The sequence below is a fragment of the Mchenga conophoros genome, linkage group LG17 (assembly GCF_057382185.1).
Source record: "Mchenga conophoros isolate Kocher_MC1m ecotype Shallow Benthic linkage group LG17, M_conophoros_male_GT1.1, whole genome shotgun sequence".
NCBI lineage: Eukaryota > Metazoa > Chordata > Actinopteri > Cichliformes > Cichlidae > Mchenga > Mchenga conophoros.
Window position 1 is genome coordinate 32,268,545 of NC_140542.1, and position 27,857 is coordinate 32,296,401.

The window sequence follows — 27,857 nt, forward strand, 5'->3', positions numbered from 1 at the left end:
TGCAAACTTTGTGTGTATTAGACAGCACTTTGGGAGCATGAGAGGTCATACCGTGTCTTATTGTTTTATGGTAGGATTAACGTAGTTGCGTCTGTTCTAGTCTAAGTGCTCTTTGTTTAGATGAACTGCAGGACTTCCTCACCGTGTTATCTAGGATGAACCATCTAGGGTGAGGGGGAGGCTACCCTCTTCCTGACCAAGGATGTTTGACCCTTTGATCAGCAGTCCACACACACACACACACACACACACACACACACACACACACACACACACACACACACACACACACACACACACAGGCAAGGTACTCTTTGTTTGTATGTAGACGTCATATGTTAATGAACTTATGCATATTCATGTAACCTCAATAAAAGGACAGTGTATGGGAGAACGGACGAGACCAACTGGAGTCAAGCGGTTGTCCGGTTCTCTCCCGTGCACGAGTAACATGAAGAACTTTGCCTATTTGTGTCTTGCTTAGCAGTGTAATTATATTGTCTTAACGTTCCAGCGAATAGGTTTATGCTACAAACCTAACATCCATCACCCCACATGAACTGAAAAAAGGAATCATATGCTTCAGGTACGAGATGCTACGGTTGTGTGGTGAATGGCATTTGATGCTTTGGGTAAATGTGAAACTTATTCATGGCCTTAAATGACTTTATGATAATCATTCTGCAGTCTCGCCTTGAGTCTGTTCTAATAGGGAAGCCTGGCACCTGACCTGTATAGCCAGTCGTGTGCCTACTGTCGTCTTCACAGTGCCAGGCCATCACCATTTGTCACAGCTTTTGCTTCTGTTTGTGCTTTGTCTTCTGTATAGCCCATTTATGTCCTATTATATTCCATGTACACCATAAAAAAGCCAATAGTCAAGTGGTGACAGAAAAATAGAAATGTATAATGCAGGTGAAACAAGATCTACAATAATGGCACCAAAGCACGTAGAGGAAAGTGGGCAGCGGTTGGCTCCAGAAGGACTGAAGAAAGAGATGAAAGAAAGACAACAGGTAAGAAATAAAACGAAAAAGAGAGTTTAGATGAAGAGAAACTTTAAAGGAATGAAGAGAGACCAAATGAGAGATGAAATCTTTGTGCAAGACAGGTTGACCAGTAGACAGGCAACGGGGCACTCAGCATGACAATGACAAATAACTCCTCTCAGTCCATTCTCGCCCTGGTAGCAAAGAAAGAACAACATGTTCCTTCTTTACATCTTCTGAACCACTGATAATGGCATTTCTGTGTATACAGGAAAGGCAAGAAAGTGTCTGGTGGGGACAAAATAGACTTTATCCTCTTTCCGACTAGTCACACAACCATGTGTTGAGCCTTGACATGTTTAATTTACTTATAAGTCTCTACTTTTGGCTTCACATACAGTTATTAGTCTTCAGTGTATACTACCATTTAGCTCTGCTTTCTGAGCTTATCTTACTGCTGCAGCCTTATTAGTTACTGCAGATTAATGTTTAGGTTCATAAGCTGCTGATGAATATTTGAATACTTACATCTGGTCTTTATGCTTGCATGCATGTACAAAATACATGCATGCATACAATCCCTGCCCTGACATAAATATGTGCCAATGCTCAAAAGCATGCAAATGGTCTCCCAACTGCATTTTCTTTGAGCGGATTTTATGTAATGACTCATTAGCATAATGAGCTAATGAAAAAAGAAGAGAGTGAAAACCTCCTTGATGCATTAAGATGAAAATCAGTAATTGAGTGTAACATTCATTTTCTCTGTTTTCATCAAAAAGTTCAAAGAGTGGAACCACATAACATCCTACGTTCATTATCTTCCTTTCTCACACGATATCTGACTTTATGTGATATATTCTTTGTTCTTGTTTCTCTATCCTTATCTCTCGCTTCGACCACATTCTCTCATATTCTCTCTTTCTGTCCTACCCCTCCGTTTGGTTACTAAATCTACTGCATCTATCTTGGCTATGTTCACTCTTTTTTTCCTTTTCTTTTTTTCTTTAAAAGCAGCAGTCACCTTCAGGCAACACAAACCGAATCAAAACCCATCTGGGCTGAGCTGAATTAACAAGACCAGAGGCACCCAGAATCAATATGAGCATCCATAAGGAATTAATAGGGTCCCCTGAATAAAATCCAATCCACAGTTATGGAAGGCTGTAGGGTGCTTTGTATGCATGTCCTTATTCGTGTGTTTGTTGGTGCCTGTGGTGATGGGTAAGAACCCCAGCAGGAAATTAGTTAGCATTTTCTCCGGGCCACTGTGGTCCAGCCATACAGCTGATCACAATGCTGGCCTAAGAGTTGAACTTTGATAGTAAACAGGAGCACTGTAATGTGTGCATATGTGTGGAGAGAGGAAAAAGACAGAGAACAAAGTACGCAGAAAGTACAAGTCTCTATCTTTCAACTGTAACGAAAATCTGTTCTTTTTTGATCCTGCAAAGAGGGCTAACACAATACATTTTTTTTTGGGGGGGGGGGGGGCGGCGGGGGGGTTTCTGCAGCACCCTGTTTTCTGTTACCTGTTTGGACACTCTCCCTCATGCTGAGGCAACTATTCAAACCTGTGGGTATTTATTTCATGACCTGTACACTGCTGGGTGGAGGAGGGTGCTTTCGGCAATATTGATTTTGTGTGTATATACGATGATGATCCGTCCGGCTTGAAAAAAATGCACATGTGGACAACTACCTGCCTGAGGTGTCAGACTGAAACTGGGGGTAAAAACCCACTGAGTTATTTCCTAAAAAGTATGGGGAAAAAAGGAAAAAAAAAAAACAACTTGTTGCTCAGAGCTGGCAGATATGCTGTTATGTGTATTACTGCCCTTAATTTGACATTTCATTAGAAAAGCAGCTGCACAAATCACATAACCTTTATTTATCCACAAAAGCATTCACCTTTTGGCCAACAACCTGCTCAACATTCATAAATACACACATTCACAGCTCAGTAGTCACTGAAAGAGAAGAGAGCTTTTCTCATTAGCATCTCAAATTCTGGCCACAAGCCCAGTTTTTGAATCTCACAGCCAGAGCTACAGTCCTGTGCAATAGTCCTGAGTCACCCCTCATTTCTTTATATTTTGCTTCTAAAGAGTCAGACGTTCTTGTAATTTTGAAGTGAACAATGTTTCTCCAGGCTTTCTGTCTGCCTTTCAACACTTTTCTTTGGACATTAGCTGTTTGTTTAGTCCAGTCCTTGTATTTTACCATTGTTAGAGGAATATATGTTTTTTGTTTCCTGAACCACTTAACAATGTTCTATGAGGACAAAAAGAATCCCAAACTTAAAAGATGAACCAGCGTTGTGTCTACACATCAGGCAATGAATGACGAACCAGTTTAAATCGTATACTTAGGCACAGCCTGTTGCAAAAAGTATCTACAGCGATCAAGAGTATCTGAAAGATCCAGTAACAATCTGGCACAGGACCTGAGAGATGCATCTGGCCCTCAGATCCATCTGCTGTTTACTGAAGCTTCATCAGGAATGGTTTCAGTCAAAGGGTGGCTGTCAAGAAGCCAAGTACCTAGTACCATCAGGTTTTGATCCACCATGCAATATCATCTTGATCTTAAACACACTGCCAGTCATGGACACGTACACAGAAAAACACACAATTGAACATTGCCAGTCATGGATTGGCCTCCCTAGAGTCTGGACATCAACATTATTAAAGCAATGTGGGATTATCTTGACGGAACGGAACAAAAAGGAGCCAACACCTGGAGAATGTCCTTAGGACTTTGAATGTCCTTCAGGAATCCTGGCGAATTATTTCTGAAGACTAAAGAAATGACAAGAAAGCTGACTTACTGAGTTCAAGCTGTGTTAACAAATAAACGTAGTCATACCAAATCTCAACTTTCAAGCTTGTTAGAATTGCATGCATGTTTGGACATGTTTCAATAAATCATTGCACCTATTTCCTATTTCCCAATTTCTTTTGCTGATTTCCCTTTCATTTTGTTTGCTAAAAGAATATTTACAAATCACATTTGATTGGTGTCAGGCTAGTATGCATCAAACTATACTACTAAAACCCAAAAGTTTCTTAGAGCTTTTAAAGTCTTGTCTTGCCCTGAGGTTACTCTGGTAACAGCCTCTGTAATGTGACTGATTCTCGTAAGCTCACTTGAATCCTGATGTGTGCAGCAGGGTGAGGTACACCACATTCAACTGACTGTGATGTCTGTGAAAACAAAACCCAAAAAGAAAAGTGCAGCAAGGTGAAACAAATGTATCTGTGTGGCTAAGTGATGTGATGGGAGTCCATTTATTGTTCTTGTAACCAAATTCAAGGAAATTAGAACAGAACAGAGTGAAAATTGATTCAACATTAAATAGAAACACTGTAAGTTAAAACCCGATTGTATTTTATCCACTTATATCCACCAGGTAAAAAGTACAAAAAAAGTATATCATTTAAATTACAGGCTGACATACAGTGTATGGCCCAGCTACACACAACACCTAGAGAAGCTGCTCAGGCATGGAAGCCCATGCTATGAGAAGTGTGTGGTGCATAGTTTGTGTGCTGATGTTAATGCCAGGAGAAGTCTGGAACTCTACAGTCAATCAGCAGTTCATATAATGGAGTCCATATAGTGTAAGTAAGCACTTATCGGGGCGGGGTTTTGTTGTTGTTGTTGTTGTTGTTGTTTTTTGAATATTCACTCCCCATACTGCACATATTCAATTTTTTTAGGTTTATTTACTATTCCTAACATTTCCTCAGCCAGCAAGGAGTGCAGAAAGGTGAATATGTTCAGCCATAGTGCATCAAGATGACTTTAAGCAAAGGAAAGACAGACAGAAATGCCATGTTTTATTCATTCCATTAATCTCATTGGTGTAGTGAAAAGCTGAATCACTCATTAAGATGGTTGGCAAGCACATAAACAGCAACGTGTATACATGCACAGGAATGCAAAAAAGAAAGAATAGAGTCAAGCGCCTTTAGAACTGGTCAGCTGTGAGATACAGTTAAGAAACCTGTGTTTCTAAGAAGAGTGCATTTTGAAATATACCTAGACAGCCTCCCAAGTCAACAAAAGTACCTTGAGCTGTCTAACGTTCCACCATAATTACAGATCTAATTATGCTAATAGTCTACAAACAAAGCTAAACAAGACATTAATTAGTAAGCCCTTTCACAGCAACATACCTTTAAATAACACGTCTGGCAGTGGTGCACTGAAAGTACATCTTTTTAGCAACAGTTGTGCAGCTCTTAGAAAACAAACTGTGGTCAGTGACCATTCACAAGAAAGAAGAAAGACACCTGAAAAGGGCAAAGAGTCTTTTCAAGTGGTTTCACAATTTAGATAAAAATAGCGGCATGTTTTTTAGACGCTTTGGCCTTTAAAAAAAAATAAAAAATGAAATACAAGACTGCTAAATGCTGTCTTTTCTTCTCTCCAGATTTGTGCCTCATTGCATGTAACTTGTGTTTTATGTCTTTCTGAACATTAAAACATCTCCTTTTAATGCATCGCTACAAGTACGCATGCAGTTGTTGGCATTCAGCATTTGTGCAAATTCTCATTCAGAGAAAAAAAAAAGCACAACCAAGTAATGAAAGTATTGTACTTTGAGCCATAGATCAACATGCCATGTAATAATGAGAATTTCTCTCTGCTGTTCTTATGAGATGTGAAATGACACGATGCATCATTAATCAGTATATCGCAAGAAAATGCAATCGTGCCTTGAGACAGTTAAATGACTGTTGCTGTTATGAGTAGTGCTAACTGGGAAAACACTACCGTGTCTGTTTCCTGGGATTGCGTCAGGTGTTGAAACCGGAGCAACGGGTGTGTGTGTGTGTGTGTGCGTCTGAGTGTGTGCAAAGTACAATACAATACAGCTTTTATTGGATGTGTCTGCCCATTGTCTGCAGCCAGTAACAGTGTGTGATATGTATGAAATCCACCCATTTAGTCTCTGCACGTTATGTGAGCAGGTGCAAAATCAGAACTAGAGATTTAGCTGAGGCTTTAAGACCCAATTACGATATTCAATATTTAATGTAGTGCAGTCTTGTTTTTGTATCAGTGTGGAAAACAGGAGACAACAATAAAGGTGAAGTGGAGGCAGAGAAAGTGATGACTGGACAAAATGTTTGCTTGCTGAAGTGAATTTGCACACTTTATTCCATTTTGTAGCCAGCAGCTGCTAAATGCAATTCAGCCTTTCTGTTCACTGTTAATGACATCAGAGACCACAGGCAACTTAGTTGGTTGGCGCCTTGGTAAACGAGGATTTGCACTGAAAACTCTGGGAGGCAAAAGGACAGATAAAAAGTAACTTTCGTGTCTCATCCAAGATCTGCAATCCGAAAAGAAAAAACAAAAATGCATGAGCAAGCAATCTCCATATCTGCCTCCAAGTCATTTTCATATTTCGTGGTTGATTATTTGTTCTTGTTACATAGGCACTCGGGCCGACTGCTGTGATCTGATTCTAGATCTGTACAAATTCATTACTCATCTTGGTTCTGTTTAATAAAAGCTACAGGCATGTCACGGCAAAAAAACATGTTCAAAAACCAATTTTATGATGAAAGTTTTGTTTGAAATTGAGATGATCTGCTATTTGTCGATCCTGACACCTGCTATTACAAACTGAATGCTAGCATAAAAATGTAGGCTTTAAAGTCTCTAAACTACAAAAGAAAAGGAGTTTTAATAGTCAAGACCCTGCACTTTAAAGGGGCCTTTGAAGATTAAGTTGTGGTGATATTTTTCATCATTTTCGGTTTCTTTTAAATTGATACTGCATTATAAACAGACCTCTCCAAACAAATCTTAAACTCGGCACTTCAAAATCAATGCAGAGGTGGTGATACTTTGAATTCTCTTATTAGTAGTGCAAGTCAAAAGACAAGATATATATGTATTTCCTTAGGAGTCAAAGTAAGAAGCTTACAAATGAAAACACCTTTTTTGCAGCATGGTCGGGGATGATAGTGATTTGAAGGACTTTAGCATCTCTTCTGCGACAGATTTTAACATAATAACAGGCCGAGAGATCGGCTGAAACCTCTGGTCACCAGTGTTGGGAAGGTTACTTTTGTATGAATGAATGTATTCCACTACAGATTACAGAATACATGCCCCAAAATGTATTCTGTAACGTATTCCGTTACGTTACTCAATGAGAGTAACGTATTCTGAATACTTTGGATTACTTAATATATTATCATGCTTTTTACAGCTACATGAATGTACCATTGCTGTGTGATTTATTACTATTACTGAAGGTCCGCGGCTCCGAACCGTAGTAGGGGGACCTCTGGCTAATACGTCCGGTTCGTGTCGGGCTCGTAGCTGAAAAATAGCTTTACTTTTTGTTGTGTGGGTCAACTTTGCTAGCGAGAGACAGAGAGAGGCGTTGAAAGGCTGCTCCAGAATTTACTGTTTCGGAGGAAAACACGAACACAGTGTACAGTCAAGTCTTGATAGCGTACTTACAACTGGGCTCGTCAGGCACTCTTTTTGGCTGCAGTGGTTATTATTATATTTACATGCTTCCAGCTCCCATTTCTGCTCGATGACAACTCGTACTTTTCCTTTTTCTCCCTCCCTCGCTCACAGACACACAATGGGTATGACCATTCTCCCTGCAGCACGGACTACACTACCAATGAGGCTACATTCTTTAGCGCTATGTCTGTAACACTCTGCCTATTGCCTTTATATTAAATCATTTTTAAAAAAAGATTTCCTCATTATGAGACGCGAGATTGAGACACGGGCATTAGGGCCTCTTAATGCGTGTTTTGTTTGGGTTTCCACCGGAGTTTTGGAATTACCAAAAATGGACAGACAAGGAGGAGACAGAGGTGTCGTTTGGTCTTGCTTCCCTGAATTGCCAGGGAGCACAGCCGTTTATTTTCCAACAGAAACACACCACCGCTAACCAAACTGCTCGGCATAGCTTAGCACAACAACAACAACAACAACAAAAAGGCGCTCTCTCACCCAGGAAACACACAGTCGCAGAGAGAGTGCGTCGCCCTGTAACCATGGCAACCGTAACGCTGCCGCCTGGAACAACCAATGACTGTAGAAAGCAGTTATTGGGAACAACAGAACGTAGCTGTCAAACAAAACCCAAACAGTCCTGACCCGCGACAATATGAAACAGGAAAATACCGCCGTGTAATCCATTTATTTCAACAAAGTAACTGTATTCTAAATACCACCTTATTAAACGGTAACTGTAACGGAATACAGTTACTCATATTTTGTATTTTAAATACGTAACGGCGGTACATGTATTCCATTACTCCCCAACACTGCTGGTCACTATGGAAAAATGTGTATTAGAGTGTGCTTCACCAAAAACCTACTTATAATTTCTTTGGTTACTAGCAGGTTGTGGTGGTTGTCAGTACTTAGCATAGAACGTCAACACTCATCAACTGTTTGTTGAGCTACAGTGAACCTGTGAAAAGTGGGACAAACACGGGAAATAGAGATCGTTGCACCCTTCAAAATGTTTTCATTTCAGCGCTATAGTGTGCACCGCGTGTTTCACAGTTTCACTACTGCTCAGCAAGGATCTGCAGACAAGTTGGTGCCTTCCATGCAAGCTATGGGTGCAGCAGTGTATATCTCTTTGTAACCATTTTTCATCTACCAACCACTAGCTAACCATTTGGGGAACAGACATTTTTTATAGTGATCTACATATGGTTGCCCGGAGTGTTGCTGACCGACTAATCTCTTGGTCTCTGTGACTGGGGCATTAGCAATCAATTTCACAGACAGCGAGCAATCCCCAACAACCACTTGCTGACCTGCCAAGCAATATAACTTGCTAAGCAGTTGCTAGCCCTGAGTGATTGGAGTCTTTAAAAGGCAATTATGAAATAACTTTATATCGCACTATTATATTATACTGTTTAGTTATACAAAAGTAATATAACTATTCACATTGTGAAATGACTCCCGATGTTTTGACTGACTTTCTTCCTGACAGCTAAGGAGCTACTGGCTGTATCGACGGCCATTTTTCAAGTCTGCTTTGTGGGACTTCTTCACGATTACATGTGTGATTATCCATAATATTCAAAATTGCAATAAATATTAACATACCTACTTACTTTAAAATTAAAATCCTTCTCTACACAAGAAGGATTAAGATTACAACATGGGGGGGGGGGGGGGGGGGGGGGCTGTATCTTTTATCCTACTATTTTCATGATATGAAATAAAATAAAAAAAATTGGGAACAGCAAAACCTCTGAAATGCATGTTTCACTGTCTTGCTAGTGAAGCGAGTTCCTTGTCTAATACAAACATAAAGCAATACATGAAATCATCGAGGTGAGACTAATGCAAGAATGCCAACTGGCTAAATGCTTTGATGGATGCCTTCATAGACCAGTGTGCTGGGCAGATTTTCTACATGCAGTGATTGATGGCAACACAGCTGACAGACAGACTAATGATGTGAACAAGCTCCTTAATTAAACATCAATTTGCAGCACATATTCAATTCCCTCCTTCTAAACTCTCAACAGCTAGCAAGTATTTTACTCTAGCTTTCTTTTCTTCTCAACCACCACCTGACGCCCCCATCCGCCTTTCCTTTTCTGTAGGCAAATTGGCTTGTAAAAATATATGAGAAGGAAATTTATTTATGAGCCCTGGAATGATGCAACCTAAGTTCAGATGTTCATGAATACATTTACATAAAGGTTGTTTAATTAGCTTTTCTCTCATTTATCAACGATGGCTCAAAAACATCACAAAGATGACAGCATAGAGTGATGCTGCCCACACACACCATAATTCAGAGACATTTATGAATCAATATTGTTAAAATATAAAACTACCACTCTGCTTAAATGCGTTTCTCATATTTCTCATATTTCTTAACATACAAAAACCATGCAAACCATATTTGACTGGCTTAGATCTTTGAGGCTAATCTACCAAGGAAGACATGGCTAATCAATAAGAAAAAAGAGCAAATGAGCATCAGACAGAGATCTGCTCTACATGATTTGACAACAGAGCACTGAAGCCAAGGCTTGTGTCAATACACTGCTGCATAAATACCAGTCAGTGGCTTCAAGCCTGAGTGCAAGTATGTGTCTGTGTTTGTACAATTACATCTAAGAGTGTGTGCGCCTGTGTGACTGTGTTTGTTTCATAACTAGTGCCTCGTGTGTGGGATCGAAGCTTGATGTCAAATGTTATTTGACACATGTCTGTGTAGACTCTTCAAATTTACTGTATTGATCCAACAACAAATAAAGAAGATGCATAGATGAATAGAAAAGTATATCTGTTTAAAAGTTATCAATACAAAACAGATAGAATAAGAGATAAAGAACTTGGTTAAAAGTCCCATCACCAGGCTGGCTTTAGGGTGGATGACTAGATGAACAAGTTCCTAAAAAAGACATTTCAACCTCACTACAGTTTGGGAAGCATTCTAATAGCTGAAGTCTCAAATTAACTTATTAATAATTGCACCTTCGTGCAGCAATGCTAACATTTTTAGAAGTCAATTACCTGATCAGAGTTTACTCGAGCAGCAACCTGTGTGAGTGAAAGGGTGAGGGTGACATGTCAAGCATGAAGTGACATGAACTGCACTTCCTGGAAGAACAAGCCAGAGCTGGCTCCAAAAACAAGTAAATCCCCAGAGACCTCAGTGTTAAAATATTTTTTGTTGTTGTTGGTGGTGGTGGTGGGTTTTTTAATTGCAGATTGGCAAATTGGCTCTTAAAGCTGTACTGGAAATGTCTTTAGTTTATGTAATAATCACATCACTTTAGTAATAGTAGTAACACTTTCTGTACTTAGTATAGAAAGCTCACTCTTGACATCAGTTGTATGCATGTGGGATGTGATCACAAGTGGGGCCCAAGTTTTATTGCACCTTCACAGCAGACTCGTTTTCCTCTTGAGGGCTCTGGACATCCTGTTGCAGAGGAGATGACGGTTGGTCGGAACTGTTCCTAGACTGAAGAGATAAGGATTTCTCAGGATTTGTTTGGGAGGTATAAAAGGGTTCAGGGTGATGTCTTTCCCTCAGAAAAACGGGTTAGGTGTGTGATCTGAACGTTTTTCTCCACTGCAGTGTTTTTCTTTTCTTTTCTAATAAACCTCACTTCAAAAGACACGCTTGTTTGTTGGTTGCAGTTTTATTAAAGATTTTCCATAACAAATCATAAAAGGTGTTAAGGTTTTCAAGGAGTCGGGCATCTGACTGACAGGCGGCCTTCAATGCCACTAATTTTTGTCACTGATTAGGACTCTCTACCCAGTTTGTGTCGGTGCCTTTTGGAGTATTTTGTATTGCAATTATCTCAAGTTGTAAATCTTGCTGTGTCCACTCTAAAAAATCAGAAGTTGAAAACTCAAAACATCAAACAACTTGAGTCAATACTTGAGTTCTGACTGTTGTTGATTTTACAGGAGTTCTGGGAACTTTTCTTGTTAGGGTAACAATAACATTTTTGGTTTGGTGGAGACTTTTACACAAGATATATTTCTTGATCACTCTTATCCAGCTTTTGGACCACCACACCTGCTTGTGACCACCTAGCATGACCTTGAGTTTGAGTTGCCTCCTAGTTGCAAAACAAGGACTTTTAGTGTTTTAGGCAAACATGTTGACTCTTACACTATTGAAACCTATACGCAAACCTTTCAAGGATATTAATGTTGCTTGTACTGTAACTAAGGAAATGTAAATAAATAAAATGAAGAGGCCACAGCTCATATTTTTCCGTAATGTAAGGGTTAGCACATTCACCTCACAAGTATAAAGATCCTTGTTAAAACTGTGAGAAAACACACAGCCAACTCCAGGTTGGGGAGGGTGTCACAAGTAACTGTCAAGTCCCTGCTGGTCCCAACCCAGGATAAAATAAAGGATTGCATGTGGGGTCAGAATTTCGCCCAAACCAATCATGCAGATCAGTCTGCTGTGTAAAGTAAGGGGGCCAATGAAAGGCAAAATGATGCAAAGCTTTCTGTGACTGACACAAAAAGTGTTTTGTTTAGTTAATGTGGCAGAGTTTGGTTTGTAGCTCAGCTGCAGGTGTCATGGGAGGCTGAGCTCCATCACCTAATCACCCGTCTTATCCTTCTCAGGTTTGCAAGAGTGCTGGAGCCTATCCCAGCTACCATAGAGTGAGAGGCGGGGTACACCCTGGACACGTCGCCAATCTGTTGCAGGGTTAACACAGAGAGACAGACAACAATTCACTAATTAAGCTAACTCTACTAACTACATGTCTTTGGACTGAGAGAGGAAGACAGAGTACCTGAAGAAGAATTCATGCAAACATTCATGTTTTCTGTTTTTTCATCTTTTTCTTTTAACAGCATGTTTTTTTTATCAAATGAGTAAACACAGTAGAAATTAGATGAAATACACTAAAACCTTTGTGTTCATTACACTGCTTGTGTGCATAAGCTTGTTTAGCCATCTCCTTACTAATGTCACAGGCTTGCCTGTTCTCGGTAATTGACTTGCTAAACTCAATATCACTGTTACTTTTACCGGCAGAAATAGCACCAGAGCTCAAATGAGCAAGCATTTATTAGATATGTGGCATTTTGATCCTGCTGCTGCTCCTATTCTCATCTTTCCCCTCTCTCTTCTCAGACCTGCTGTCAGGCTGCAGTGAGAGTGTTGTCTGTTTTATAAAGAGCAATTCGTAGCAGAGCACCCTTTTTCATGAATAATGTGATGCCATTGACATATGTGGCTAATATATATTACACTCTACATTATTGCTGATATATATTACTGCTGATGGTACACACAGCTAATATAAATTATTCATTGGTCATTATTCATATCTTGCTGAATCACTGTCCTGGCATAACTTGGCTATGCACACTAGCCCTTCCTCTCTCTCCTCAACTTTTTAAATTTCCTTCCCTTCTTTTGATCTCTCTCTTGCCCAGCTTTCACTTGACATATAAACAAGAATTTCATGAATGTTTTTTTTTGTTGAAGGGATGTGTGCTTCATGTCACCGGACCTTCTCCCTTCCCACCCTTGAACAAGCACATTTATAAACACACTATAAAACACCGAAAGGGGAAAGCTGTGGAACAAAAGAGGCAGGTGGCAGAGAAAGAGCACAGTAAAGCTAGCGAGACAGCAGAGAAAATATATCAAACAAAACAGAAGGATGGTGGGGGCTAAAAATAAAAGCTGGAGTGAAAGATGATAGATAGACTTTAGGTTTATAAAAGCAAGGTCAATAAACAACAGAATAAGAGACGTGAATAGCTTTAAACGACAAATACATTGAATATAATGCTCTGACACACAAACATACTTGCTGTTAGTTTTTATATTTACAGTGCTGGTATTTGTGTCACACAATCAGAAACAAGTTTGCTGTGAATCTGGATCAGTAATATGATTAGGTGCATTTGATTCAGCTGGGTGACATTAGCACTATTAAAACTTCTCAGTTTTCCAAGACCTGCATGGGGGGGGGCAGTTTTAAAAACTTGGGCCTAATTTTTATAGTGTTGACCTTCATTCTTATCAGCTGTGTCAGTACTAAGCAACTACTGAAGAATTGAGAAAATGACAACGACACAAAAACTTTGAGAAATGGACAAAAAAATACAGAAAAATGGCTGCTGTAAAATTAAATTGCTGATGGTTATATACTTAGAAACAGTATGACATAGATTATATAGGTAGCAAACAAGTGGGCAGGTAGCTAAAAAGAGAGAGAAAATCTCAGACTTCCACTTGTCTGGAGAAATATAACAATGTTAAAATTAGGCACATGCTGTCTCAGAGATAATGAAGAAAAAGGAAAAAATGCGTTGACTAGTTCTAGTCTTGACTATTGTAATTAAATATTATCTTATAAAAGAAGCATCCCTTCTTTTAAAAGTTTCTTGAAAAGCTTCCAGTTAATCCAAAATACTGCAGTGACAGTACTGCCAGGAATGAGAAAGAGACACTTTTTCCCCACCATTAGCTTCTCTTCATTGGTTCCCTGTTAAATCTATTCATCCATCCATTCATTTTCTTCCGCCTATCCAATTCAGGATGGCAGGGGGGCTATAGGCTTTCTCAGCTGCAATAGGATGAGAGGGTACACCCCAGAGAGGTCGCCAGTCTGTCCCTGTTAAATCCAAATCATCACATGCAGACTCTACAGTACTATATCGTCCCAGCTGAAGACTTTGTTCTAAGATAGCAGGCTTGCTTGTGCTTCCAAGAGTTTCCAGAAGTAGAATGGGAGGGAAGAGCTTTCAGCTCTCAGGTCTCTTTCCTGTGGAACCAGCCACCATTTCATATTCAAGAGACAGACACTCTTTCTACTTTTAAGATTAAACTTAAAACTTTCCTTTTTTGATAAAGCTCAGAGTTAGCAACATCACATTGCCCTGAAGCATCCCTTCTTTATGCTGCTATAGGCTCAGGCTGCAAGGGGACTTCACATGATATACTCAGCATTTTTCTATTAGTCTTCTCTTTTTACTCCCAATGCATTGCTGCTGCATGTCTTTAAATTGTGTCTTCACTCCCATAGTTTGTCTTGTCTCACTATGCTTTCTTCCCTTTCTTTTCTTTTCTCTCATCCACCAACTAGTCACAGCAAATGACTGCACCTCACTGAGCCTGGTTATGCTGGGGGTTTTAGTTTAAGAGGGAATTTTTCCTTCCCATCGTTGCTTGTTGAGCATGTGATTGTTGGGGTTTCCTCTCTAAAACTGGAGGGTTTACCACACAGTAAAGAGGCAACTGTTGTGCTGTGATTTGGCATAAATAAATAAACTTGAATTGCATTATAACCTCATGTCAATTTTGTCTTTATAGTTTATGTCCAAAACTCACTTCTGCATCTTTCCATTTTCTTCCATAGACAGACAACCATTTGTGCTCACATTCACGCCTATGGTCAGTTTAGAAGCGTCATTTAACCTAACCAAATGCATGTTTTGGGGCTGTGGAGAAAGCCACGGTACTCAGAGACAAATCACGCAACCAGTCAGCTAGTGGCTTCAAACTCAGGACCGTCTTGCTGTGAGGCAACAGTATTAACTTCTGCATCATCGTGCTGGCCAACATCTCAACTCATGACATGAACATGTTGAGGTAACAATGATCATACAAATACATTATATTTTATGTGCATACTCCTGCCTCCTAGCCACATTTTTTCATTAGTGGACTTTTTTTTCCTTCCTCTACAATGAGATTTGGGTTTCATCAAGATGGATTACAGTTTGTGTGAGGCTGTGATACAACAGTGGCAAATGTGCAGTTCTCTACTTATTTATCCAATGCCAAAGTAGTGGCTATGATTGCAGCTCACCCATACAGTTTCTCAGTATAAGAATCGAGGCACATGTTACAAGCATGCTCTCTATCGTAGGACTGCAAGTCATAAATCAGCTACCACATATGCACACAGAGTGCATCATTGAGAGCTATAGATAACCATGTCCTCTGCAAGAAAATGAAAAAGGATCATTTCACTGCAGCTAAATGACACTTCATCTCACCTACTGAAAACTAATGTTGGAAGGAGTCATATAGCACTGTCTGTTGCTGTCTCTGTCTCACAGTCTGCAATCTGTCTGTCTGTGCCTGTCTGTCTCTAATTGTCCATCAAGCTCTCCATCTGTGCTCGTCTCCATCCTTCAGTCTGTTCAGTCCTTAGGCCTTTTCACAGGGGAGGGAACAGTTTATTCAGCCTGTGAGCCTAATAACTCTCCTTCCCCATCGACCTCGTTAGGATATGGTCTATTTGTAGTGAGTGAACATGTGTTTGTACGCAAGGGTAAATGTGTGCATGCTGGGCTAAGTCAGGATCTCATTAACTTCTGGAATGGTACTGTGCTTCTCCCACAGACAGACACATGCACACATCGCTAGTGTTGGATGAAGGCTCTGTGTCTTTAAAAGCATGACTTTTGTACCAAGTAAGAAAAGCATTCATGCATTCAGAAAACAAGGGCATCAAACTAGCCAAGGAGCCTTTAGAAGATAAATTCCTCATCAACAATACTCTATAAAGTATTAATTATTTATGTTAAACTGAGGAAGTATAAAGCTGTGTGTGTGTGGTGTGTGCAAGCATTTGATAATCCTCTGTGTTTGCCTATTAAGTAGGAAGGAAGTTAGAGCATAACCTTCATTAGGCAGCTGTAAAAAAAGCTACAGCATTATGGTAATTTTGCTAATCAGGAAAACGGGCGAGAGATGAAACTGTTATTCTTTTGTTTTTTTCCCCTCACAGAGTACTATACATGCATCTTTTTAAGCTTTTCAGGCTTCTTCTCACCTGGGTAAGAGTTTTGGGCTCTCTTCACTGTGCCCCAGCAAATTCTTATAGATGTGACCTCTAGTTGTTTAAGATACTGAGGCATAAACTTCCAATGTATCAATATTTCTTATAATCAAGGTCTTTTCCAGGTGTAATGTGAGGCAGAGGGAACTCCAGGAAATCACAATATTTTATAAATTCAGATCAGTTCTCCATTTATTGCACATTTATATAATTAAAAATTGGTTCTAATAATATACCTGGTGTGTATTCATTGAATTGTGCTTTGCTTCATAGGGTTTTAACTACCTGCATTTGAACAGCGGGCTTTGCCCTCATTTAATAGAGATAAAACATCTCTGAATGAGTTTTCCTGGACCCATTAAAAACAGCATGCATGCAACTATAACTTCACATAAAATAATAATAAGCTAATATAAGGAATGAAAGTAGAAACTACACAGCTGCATAAAATATATATTATGTATTGCTTTGCAAATAAATACTACATAGACTAAGATATTACTTTTATTTGCCATGTTTACAGTGTAAACAATGCAGTAGATTAATTTTCTGGCCATACAAATTAGGATGAGAGACGGTGAGAGTGTGCAGAGGAAAGGCAGGCTCAATTCAGAAAAAAAATAACATAATTTAAAACTGTTATTGATTTGCAAAGGGAGAAAATAATGTCAGACTGGACTCCTACAGGCAAAAATAATATTGTTATTTCCATCTCCGATAATTTATACTCGGAAGTATGGCTCTATTCTGGGACCTCCTCACTCTTCCACATGCTGAACCTGAAAGCCAGAGGCAGGGAGACCAGCAGCAGGAACCTGTATGGGGCAGACTTCAGTGACACATGCATGACATTGATTGGGTCAGAAACAGCATGAACAGCAGCTGGAGTCAAGATGGATTGCAAAATGGTTTGTAGATATGCAGAATCTGTAAGCAAGCTTGCCAATTAGACAGGTAGAAGGCTACTGCGTTTGACCTGAACTTATGCTAGGCTAAGGAATTCAAAAACCCACACTGAGACAGCATTACTGATTTTCACCTTTTCAACGTTGACAAAAAAAATAACACTTTAAACTTGGATTTTATAGAAGAGAAAGAAATGACAGATGCAAGAAATGGAAAGACGAAAAGACAGACAAGGCGAGATAAAGAAGTTTGATGGCTGACAAAGTAGAGAACGATAACAAACCGGTATCATTCCCTTGAGAGTGACACAAGTCAAAATCCACTCAGACAGAAAGGCAAAGAAATCAGAAGTATAGAAATCAACAGGATAACAAATGTCCAACTGTCCACAGTGCACTTTAATTCTTCTGAGTGTACCTGAGGCTTACAGCTCTAGTCAACATCCACTGCTATGAACAAAGTCTGATGGCGGCTGTGGACAGAGATGCTAGTGGTTGTGCTACCATATCTTGTTTTATTAAACATTGTTTATGTTTTTGCCTATTTTAATGTACGTTTCTCCATATGAAAGCAGAGAAATGATCTAGAATGTATGAAAACTTTAGAGATTCATGTGGAAATTAAGAGATTCACCTCCAAGAGCATTACTGTATGTATGAAGGGAGAAGTGGGTAGACTCACTCTATAGATCTGCATTTTGTCATGCATTTTATCTCAGTGTGTGTATTTCAGCCTTCTTCACTATGGTGCCACATTACTCCAAATCCTGCTCAGATCCAGTCTACCTGGCAAGTCAGTTTGAAACAACAACCAAATGCTAAACGCCAAATGGATTTTCTGGGTCATTGACACTGCCTGGTCCTGCTGTGTTTGGTCTAGCTTTAGCAGCTGTGACAAAATGGCATCTTTAGAAAGACGTGCGATGAGTGTGCCTACTTGGGTTAGAAACAGAAAAAGAACACGCATGTTTTAAAGTAACACACATATAGTAAGAAATGTTGCATTTTCCTTCTTGATGATCTACAAGCAGTATGCATGGGAGTTTCTGGCCATGTAAGCGTGTAGTCTTATTTGTGATCTGGTGTCTGCCTAAATCAGTTTGCCCTGAAGCATTAGTTTTACCTAAATGTATGCCTTCAACAGAGCACACTTTTATTCCAGCATCCGAGTTGTCGGCTGATGTCCTCATGAGCCATGTCTCAAAAAGAGGCTTTTTACACTCAGCAGCCTGAGTGCCTTGGATTTCCCCTTTTTTGTATACTTACTATTCTCTTCATGAAAGATGAAATGATGAAAGCTGAAAGTTGTGGTAATGCACTCTAAATAAATCATTAAAATGCATTTATTGGACTGAAGAACCGATGTCTGGCTGGTCGTAGTAGCTTTAGCAGCAAATCACTGGATATCATGTAGCTACTATGATGCTACGTATGTTGTTTTACATTATACAGTAGGCTGGGGATATTTCTATGAAAAATGCATCGTCTTCATGTAATTCATTTTGTACTGACAATAATAAAGGAAACAATATCTCCCAGGTTAAATTAAGAGAGTAGAGAAAGGAAGTAAAGAGAAAATGACGCAAGAGTGATTAGGTGATGGGGCTTCATTTTCTTTATTTGTCAACGGCCTCTTTCTGACAAAAGCCATTTTTCTTTTATGCAGCATAATACAGCAAACAAATGCTGCTTGGGTTATAATGTAACTGAACTACTCAAGCTGTTCCATTGCACAGTACTTCACTGCTAAACCTCAGAGGAATATGCTGTAATTTTTGCACACTCATTTGGAGCAATTAAATGTGCAGCAAAAAGACTAAATACAAAGACGAAATGAGTGCTTTTATAAAATATAATACAAATACTTAAAAAAGGATTTATTAGAACCATGCATATAACTTTAAAATATGGCAGACATATTTGGTTTACTTTGATTACACCAATATATAGAGCAAGTCATGGATAATAAATATTGCTTGATAAATGGACGTGAATATTGAGTGTATTATATAATATTATATTACAGTATATTTCTATTTAACCATGCAGCTTGAAAGAAAGGTAGATTAGAAATGTAGGAGTTAAGTTAGAGGTCAAATGCAACATGATATTCGGATGCAAACTATAATGTGATATTTGTAAACCATGTATACCAGTATCATTTCCAGAATGTTTCCAAGTGCAGTAGAATTTTAAGCACAGTTTTAAAGATAAAAGTCATTTTATGAAAGTTTCACCTTATTTGACCTTGACAGAGAAGTCATAAGTGCAAAATCACGTGATATTTAGAATCACCATATATCATTCCCTATATGCATAAAAAAGTGCAGTAAGAAACATGGTTCTATATAGCTCTATCTATCATTATTATCATTTGGACCTCCAGGTCGAGCTACTGACCCTGAAGGAGAGGTCAGAGGTCAAATGTGACATGATGTTTGAAATCTTTATATGGTACTTTCTATATGTTGACAATAAACACCACACTTGGAAGAATCATAGTTTCTAAATTACAAGGATTTTTGTCAATTTTTAACTGACAATCCAGTAAACTGACCTTGAAGACCTTGGAGAATGTAAACTAAGTTTGGATGGATTGTTAACACGAGCCCATGCTAAACCCCTACAAAGTTTTACCAGAATTCAAAAAAAAGAAAACGAAAACTTTGAGCTGTCATGTTCGCAGACACACACACACAACCAAAAACATAACCTCCGTGGCAGAGGTAACTATTTTGGAGTCCATCATGGATTTTCAACCTCCTCTGATAATACATATGTGATGATGACTATTCTCACTCTCAAATGAACACCATCAAACACTCCAGGTCATCACCTCATCCAATCTTTTAAGATTAATAGGTTAAACCTCAAGTTCTTCAGACTCAGAACTGTTTAATTCCCGTATCCTTTTCAAGTCTTACAATCTACAATTAATTTGCCCACACCCACTTATCATATTTCCCATGTTACTTGAATATCTTATTATGCTATCTTTGTCACTGTTTGTGTAATTTGTTTCCAGCTGCATTTTTCAGTTTCTCTAACTGTTAATTTTCTGTTGACATCATCTCACCGCTCCCCCACTCCCAGCCCAATCACGTGCAATAATCACATACATTTCCACATCCTCCCATCAGCTGTCTCACAACAGTGACCTTGAGCAGCAGGCTGCTGATTGGCTTCTGTGTTGATGATTTGGAGGTCACAAACCCCAGCACTTGGAATTAATGGACTCTGCTTCATGACTACAGGGCCCTCGACACATAGATGCCCACATACACAGATGCCACGGCTAGTAATAGACGGTCAATGGGAGTCACAGCCCTTACAAACCTAATTATGTGAGCCAATGGCAGGCATCAGCCAGGGAGTAGTCGCTATGACACACACATAAACATACAGACCCGATCACGGCAGCACAGAGATATACCTACAGGTCATGTCCACTGGCATTGCTAACTCTTCTAAAAAGTATAACACTTTAGCCAGTGACAGGTGTAGGCAGTGAAAAAGTGCACACACAGCACCATCTGGATCACGTGCACACGAATGTGACGACAGCACAAGACAAAAATCAGCTGTAGCGTTGGGTCGTTTGTAAAATAACAAGCTGCAGACAATTTGGACTAGGACTGAAAAATGCAGGTCAAACCACCATAAATCATATAAAAGCAATGCAAAAAAACAAAAAAATGACACCAAGAAGTGCTTATTACAGAACTAATACCCATATATACCCTATGCACAAACACACAAAACAAAACGCACCGAAGAGAGTGCACTGCCACATTTACAAGCACATACTCCAACAACTATTTAATTTCCCTTCAAGCTTCGAGTACACAAACAGTTGCTCTTGTTGAGCTATATTGCTTCTTAAATCCCAACAGCTAATTTGATCTGGGGTTTAAGGTTACTTATTACAGCCAGCAGTGCACTCCACAATATATATATATACACACTAATTAGAAGACAGTATTTGTCTCTGTTGACAGACTTTCAGAGCTACGATGTTCTAATGAAGACTTATTCAATCTAATGTGATGTGCTTAATCAGCTGGCAGATGTAATATGAAAAGCTGGGCCTGCTTTTAGGATAAACTGGTTTCCCTGAAAACTGTCAGTCTGGTGTGCCTAGTTATTGTTTTACGCTGTACCAAAATAAGTAGAATGTCACAGGCTGGGTCTCCGACCCAGCACTCTGAGTTTTCTTTGTATTTTTTGATATGTTATTAGTTTGTGTTATTTCCTATTTGCCTTTAGTTTAGGCAGTTATTGTTCCTGGGTTTTCTATGTTTTGGGGTTTTCTATTTATTTCATCACGTATTAGGTCTGTTAAGTTGTGTTGTCATTTCCTGTTTTATTCTGACAATGTCATGTGTTCTTTGTTCATTGTATTTAGCTTTCCTCTCCTGGTCCTGTCATTAGGTTTATGTCTGTCAGCTGTTTTCCCCCATGTGTCGCCACTTCCCCTGATCACCTCATGTCTGTATTTAAGCCTTTTGTTTTCTTCATGCCATTGTCAGTTCGTCTGTTTATCTCACCAGAGTTACAGTCATAGTCATAGTCATAGTCTTAGCCTGTTTATTTTCCACCTCAATCATAGTTATAGTTTTTGGTCTTAGTACCTTTAGTGTTTTGTTTCTTAGTGTTTTTCCAGCTTAGTGTTTTGTTTCTTAGTGTTTTGCCTGTTTGCTTTGGTCTCTTGGTTCATTTCCTGTCGTCATCGCAATAAAGGTTCACTTTTCTGTTAATCATTACTATTCCTCGTCATCATCTGCTTTTGGGTCCTGTTTCCGCACACATCGGCGCACCCCGCCGTGACAGAACGAACTGACCAGTCATGGACCCAGCGGATTCTGCTCTCACCGAGTGTCTGGAGGAGACTGCTCGGATCCAAGCGATCCTCGACCGCTTCTTTACAGCGCCCGATTTGAAGAGCAAGCTGGTAATGATTAACGTTGCTGAAGCTATTATGGAGAGGGATCCCCGCCTTCTCCAGCTCCCGGACTCACCTGCCATAGTTGATGCCTTTACGAGGATAAAGGAGATGCTGCAGGCCCAGGGACTGTTGAGTCAGGAAATGGCTTCCAGCACCCACCAGTCACAACAACCCCACAATCAGTCATCTCCATTGCTGCCTCCGGAACCTGAGTGTGTTCGTGTCGGTTCGCTGAGATTCGCCGCAGCGTCACCACCTCTCAGCTCACCAGTTTCCACGCCCTCATCACAGTCTCGCCATACTCCTGTCACAGTTCAGCGCGAGGAAGCGCCGCACACCATAGACTTGGACGACGACGAGCGCCAGTCTATATTCTGCGCTCTCTTGGAGGAGGAGCTCCGGTGGAAGCCGTGGCTCATTCCGGAGCACGAGCACTCTTTCCGGGGAACTCGACTGGCTCTCGGGGGACCTCGGAGTTACCAGGGACTTCCACCCATCGCTCCGCCGTCTTCCACTCCTAAGAAAAAGCGGCGTGCGTGCCACCGACGCTCCGTATCACAAACGCAAGTGAGTGATTACATTTTGGCTCCTCATGTTTTCTCTCAGGAAGTTGTTGAAATTGACACTACTTTTCCGGTTAATGAGCCCGGCTATACAGAGACTGTTTGCCCTGGAAAAGCTAGCCATCAGGCTCAGCTAAGCTGCTGTGGGACTGCTATCCAGGCCGGTTTGGAGCCGGAGGTACAGCTGGTGCAGCCAATTTCAGTGTCAGCCGGAGGGCCCGGGGAGCCCGTCCGGCCTCAGGTTTCGTCTGCTGGAGGTTCAGGAGAACCCAGCCAGCTTCATGCTTTGTCTGCTGGAGGTTCAGGAGAATCCAGCCAGCCTCATGTTTCGTCTGCTGGAGGTTCAGGAGAACCCAGCCAGCCTCATGTTTCGTTTGCTGGAGGTTCAGGAGAACCCAGCCAGCTTCATGCTTCGTCTGCTGGAGGTTCAGAAGAATCCAGCCAGCTTCAGGCTTCGTTTGCTGGAGGTTCAGGAGAATCCAGCCAGCTTCATGCTTCGTCTGCTGGAGGTTCAGGAGAACCACACCAGCCTCATGCCTCGTCAGCTGGAGGGCCCGGGGAGCCCATCCAGCCTCATGCCTCGTCAGCTGGAGGGCCCGAGGAGCCCATCCAGCCTCATGCCTCGTCAGCTGGAGGGCCCGAGGAGCCCATCCAGCCTCATGCCACGTCTGCTGGGGGGCCCGAGGAGCCCTTCCGACCTCATGCCACGTCTGCTGGGGGGCCCGAGGAGCCCTTCCGACCTCATGCCACGTCTGCTGGGGGGCCCGAGGAGCCCTTCCGGCCTCATGCCACGTCTGCTGGGGGGCCCGAGGAGCCCTTCCGGCCTCAAGCCACGTCTGCTGGGGGGCCCGAGGAGCCCTTCCAGCACCACGCCACGTCAGCTGGCGGGCCCGAGGAGCCCGTCCAGCCTCACGCCACGTCAGCTGGCGGGCCCGAGGAGCCCGTTCAGCCTCATGCTTCGTCAGCTGGAGGGCCTGAGGAGCCCGTCTGGCCACCTTCTGCTTCACCACCTGTGGCTGCAGCGCCACCTCCTGCGGCTCCCGTGCCACCGCCTGCAGGACCACCACCTGCTGCGCTACTGCTTGCTGCTTCTACGCCTCAGCCTGAGGACGACGCCTCACCTGGTTCTGCCACACCTCAGTCTGAGAACTCATACAAACTCATTTCACCCACTATAGACTGTGTGTTGCTGCAACTTGAAAAGCAACCTGCCTCGTCAGCTGGAGGGCCCGAGGAGCCCGTCCAGCCTCATGCCTCGTCAGCTGGAGGGTCCGAGGGGACCGTTCAGCCGCCATCTGCGGCCGCCTCGTCATCGGCTGGTCCAGCTTCAGCCTGTGCCTCGCCAGGCCCAGCCTCATCAGAGCCTTCATCCTCGCCAGGCCCAGCCTCATCAGAGCCTTCAGCCTCGCCAGGCCCAGCCTCATCAGAGCCTTCAGCCTCGTCTGGTCCGGCTTCGTCAGAGTCTTCAGCCTCGTCTGGTCCGGCTTCGTCAGAGTCTTCAGCCTCGTCGGGTCCGGCCTCAGAGTCTTCAGCCTCGTCGGGTCTGGCCTCTGCTTGTGCTTCTGCTACGCCTGGTCCGGCCTCTGCCTGTGCTTCTGCTACGCCTGGTCCGGCCTCTGCCTGTGAACCCCTGAACCGTTTCCGTGTCGCCGCCGTTGCCGTCCGCACGGACGGCCCCCTGATCACATGAACTATGGCTTTCTGGACCGTCACCCCCCGGGCCGGCCCCCTGATCACATGGACTATGACTTTCTGGACCGTCACCCTCCGGGTCGGCCCCCTGAGGAGTCATGAACTGTTCCCTGCGCTCCTGTGATTTTGATGGACATTTTGGGTTTTTTTTGGCCTTTTGTTTTCTTCATGCCATTGTCAGTTCGTCTGTTTATCTCACCAGAGTTACAGTCATAGTCATAGTCATAGTCTTAGCCTGTTTATTTTCCACCTCAATCATAGTTATAGTTTTTGGTCTTAGTACCTTTAGTGTTTTGTTTCTTAGTGTTTTGCCAGCTTAGTGTTTTGTTTCTTAGTGTTTTGCCTGTTTGCTTTGGTCTCTTGGTTCATTTCCTGTCGTCATCGCAATAAAGGTTCACTTTTCTGTTAATCATTACTATTCCTCGTCATCATCTGCTTTTGGGTCCTGTTTCCGCACACATCGGCGCACCCCGCCGTGACATAGAATGACACTGGTTATGATGCAAGGAGGTAGCCGATGCAGGGATAAAGGAAGACCAATTATAGCTGACCTTCTGCTACACTTCTCAGAAAGTAAAACTTACAAGCTCGTATAGATCTGTAGAATTACAGCTAAACAAAACAATCTGTTATACCCTCAAGTGTAAAACTCCAAAGTACCTTGGAGCATTTTCATCTCTCTTTGGATCTCTAGTCAAATAACAATTTACACATTTAAGCTTTATTGACTTTTTCCCCAAATGGTTGATAGCAAGTGAAATAATGGAAGAAGTCAAATATAGTCTTACCTGTGCATTTCTTCAGGCTACCAGGCCGTTTACCATGCATTCCCAGTTTACAGTTAAAGTTTTCCTCCCAGAATTCAGCAAACCAAACATTTCTTCTGTTGTTGGACAGCGAACGGCTACGGAAATACCGGTCAAATGCTGTGTAAAAGACAGACAGGGCAAAGGTTAAAAAGTATGAAAATGAGTTATTATTTTTTTTGTTTTTCTTTTTAAAACTCTACTGAATACATCTCCCTATTTATTTTGTTTAGACGAGCTGCTTTCGACACTTTCAACCCAGATATTGTTAAATGGCGTAATAGGAGAGGGCACCGGTGCTTCAGGGGTTATTGGCTTCATTTCTACTGAGCCTGTCTGTGCTAGAAAATTAGGTGTTCAGCACAATGTAATAGATTTTGACACATAAATGCGTAGGTTATGAATAGCCCACGTATGGTATGGCTGAAAAGCTATTTTGGTTGAACCGGTCAGTATTGGAGCTCCTATCAAATACTGACGTAAAGAGAAAGAAAAGCATACATTTTAAAATAAGCTTCCACAATAGATTGGATACTTGTCCATTTTAATAACAAGATAAGAGGAACTAAAAGAGGGGAACATGTTTCTCTACTCATAGGAATGAAATACCTGTCAGCAAGTGGCAGGGTGGAATAAAGATACGGGCAAAAGAAAAGAGACGTGCAGATGAGAAAAAACTACTTTCTTCATACCATAATTAAATGTGAAAGAAGCTTCTTAAATGCATGGCATTTTATCTGCCACATGAACCTTTTAACAATTCATCAGCTCATCGGCTATCTTTCTTTGTTTCCGTGCAGGGTTAGACTTTCATTTTAGCCGTATGCTACAGTAAAACTTTTACAAACTAGGGGATTTTAGCTTTGACATGAACTCTCTGATATATATTTGAGAAATTTAGGTTTTTGGTTAATGGATTTTTTTCTTTTTTGGATGTTCCAAATATGCAAAAATTCTCTATTGTGCAAAAGCCTCAAGCCACCCCTCATTTCTTACATTTTGCTAAAATAAAAACTCAGTGCAGTAATTTATTTAAAAAAGATATGCAAAAAAACAGAAATACAGCATATAAGGCAAAAACAGAGTTTTTACATGAGCTTTAAAGTCAGTGTTTGGTATGATCGTCTTTACTCTTTAACAGAGCCCGAACTTCTTAGGCAAGCTTTCTCGTAATTTCTTCAAGTAGTCTTCAGGAATAGTTCTTCAGGTTTCCTCAAGGACATTCAAAGCTCTTCTTGTTGTTGGGTGCCTTTTGTCCTGTGCTCTGTCTCATGGTCCAACATTGCTTCAATAATGTTGAGGTCCAGGTGCTGGGGAGGCCTATCCATGATTAATGGTGCTCAATTGTGTTTTTTCTGTCCGGGCATGCTTTTGCTGTACTGCCATGTGTTTGTGTTTGGGATCATTGCATTGTCATATTGAAAATTGCTGCCAGTCAGATGCTTTCCAGATGGTATTGCATGATAGATCAAAATCTAATATATGTGTTCATAATTTCATAAATTCTGACAAGATCTCCGACACCACTTACTGAAATGCAGCCCCAAACCACAACAGAGCCTTCACCGTGTTTTATAGATGCTGTAGACATTCACTGCTGTACCTCTCTCCTCACCTCCTCCATGCACATTTGGTATATCTCATCCTTACCATTTCCCTTCCTTAAGAATGGCTTTTTGACAGCCACTCTTCCACTGAGACCATTTCTGATGAGGCTTCAGTGAACAGTGTCTGTCAGGTCTTTACTGATTTTTCCCTGTTCCTTAAGGAGATGACTTTCCTGAACTGTTCAGCCACTTTAGATAGTTTTAAGCCTGGCACATCTTCTTTCGTCTTCTTGTCTTGCAGAGTTTGCTGAAAGTAGAGTGGACTGAACATGAGTGAAAAAGCAACCCATGTCCAAAGAAAAACTCTGGAAGGCCTTTAGAACATCTGGCTCTTTGGAAGCACAATTTAAAGAAATGAAGCATGGCTCAAGACTTTACACAGTACTTTAAAAGGAGTAGGCTTTTCTCTAACCCAAGTCCTACATCTAACCATAGATGGCTTGTGACCGGGTGGGCAAGAAGAAATGACTGCAAAGAAACATTTACACTTAACTAAGAAGGCGCAACACATGCTCTGTAGTTAAGTGTAACACTGGGCACGTGAATGATTCCATGTGAGGTGTGACAGCCTGTGCCATGCCAGATTCACTGTAAAAGCTAAAAAGATCTCTCCTGATTAATTCAATGTGCTGTTGTGGAAATGGGTAATGTGTGCACCTGGGATGCTCTACTGATATTTGACTGCTGGAAATATTAGTCTTACTCTTTTTGTGCCTCAACAGTAAGATGTGCCATGTGGAATCACATGCTTCCCATTGTGATAACATTACATTCCTAAAAACAGAAATATAATCATTTGAGGTACTTTGAGGGTCTAAAAAGCACAAACTTAATTCAATGATAATAGAAAAATAGAAGTATTGCTACCAGTTGGGCAGTTGTTTGGAAGCACACAGTTCCTATGATTACATTTTAGATTATATTTTGGTACATCTCATGCACTGCTTTCTTATAGACTGTAAAACAATAAGTTCATATGACATTTTTAGTGTCCTGTGTAATAATACATAGATATAACCAAGCCAAC

The 27,857-nt window shown here is 41.1% G+C and overlaps 1 protein-coding gene across 4 annotated transcripts in view; it reads right to left on the bottom strand.

Annotated features, from left to right (window-relative positions):
- Positions 1 to 27,857, bottom strand: part of grm8a (glutamate receptor, metabotropic 8a) — a 296,830-nt gene that overhangs the window by 68,261 nt on the left and 200,712 nt on the right. For all 4 annotated transcript variants that reach the window (XM_085252307.1, XM_085252306.1, XM_085252309.1 and 1 more), the window contains exon 6: positions 25,206 to 25,343. In XM_085252307.1, coding sequence (XP_085108433.1) covers positions 25,206 to 25,343 — 138 coding nt within the window. The remainder of the gene's footprint in view (positions 1 to 25,205; positions 25,344 to 27,857) is intronic.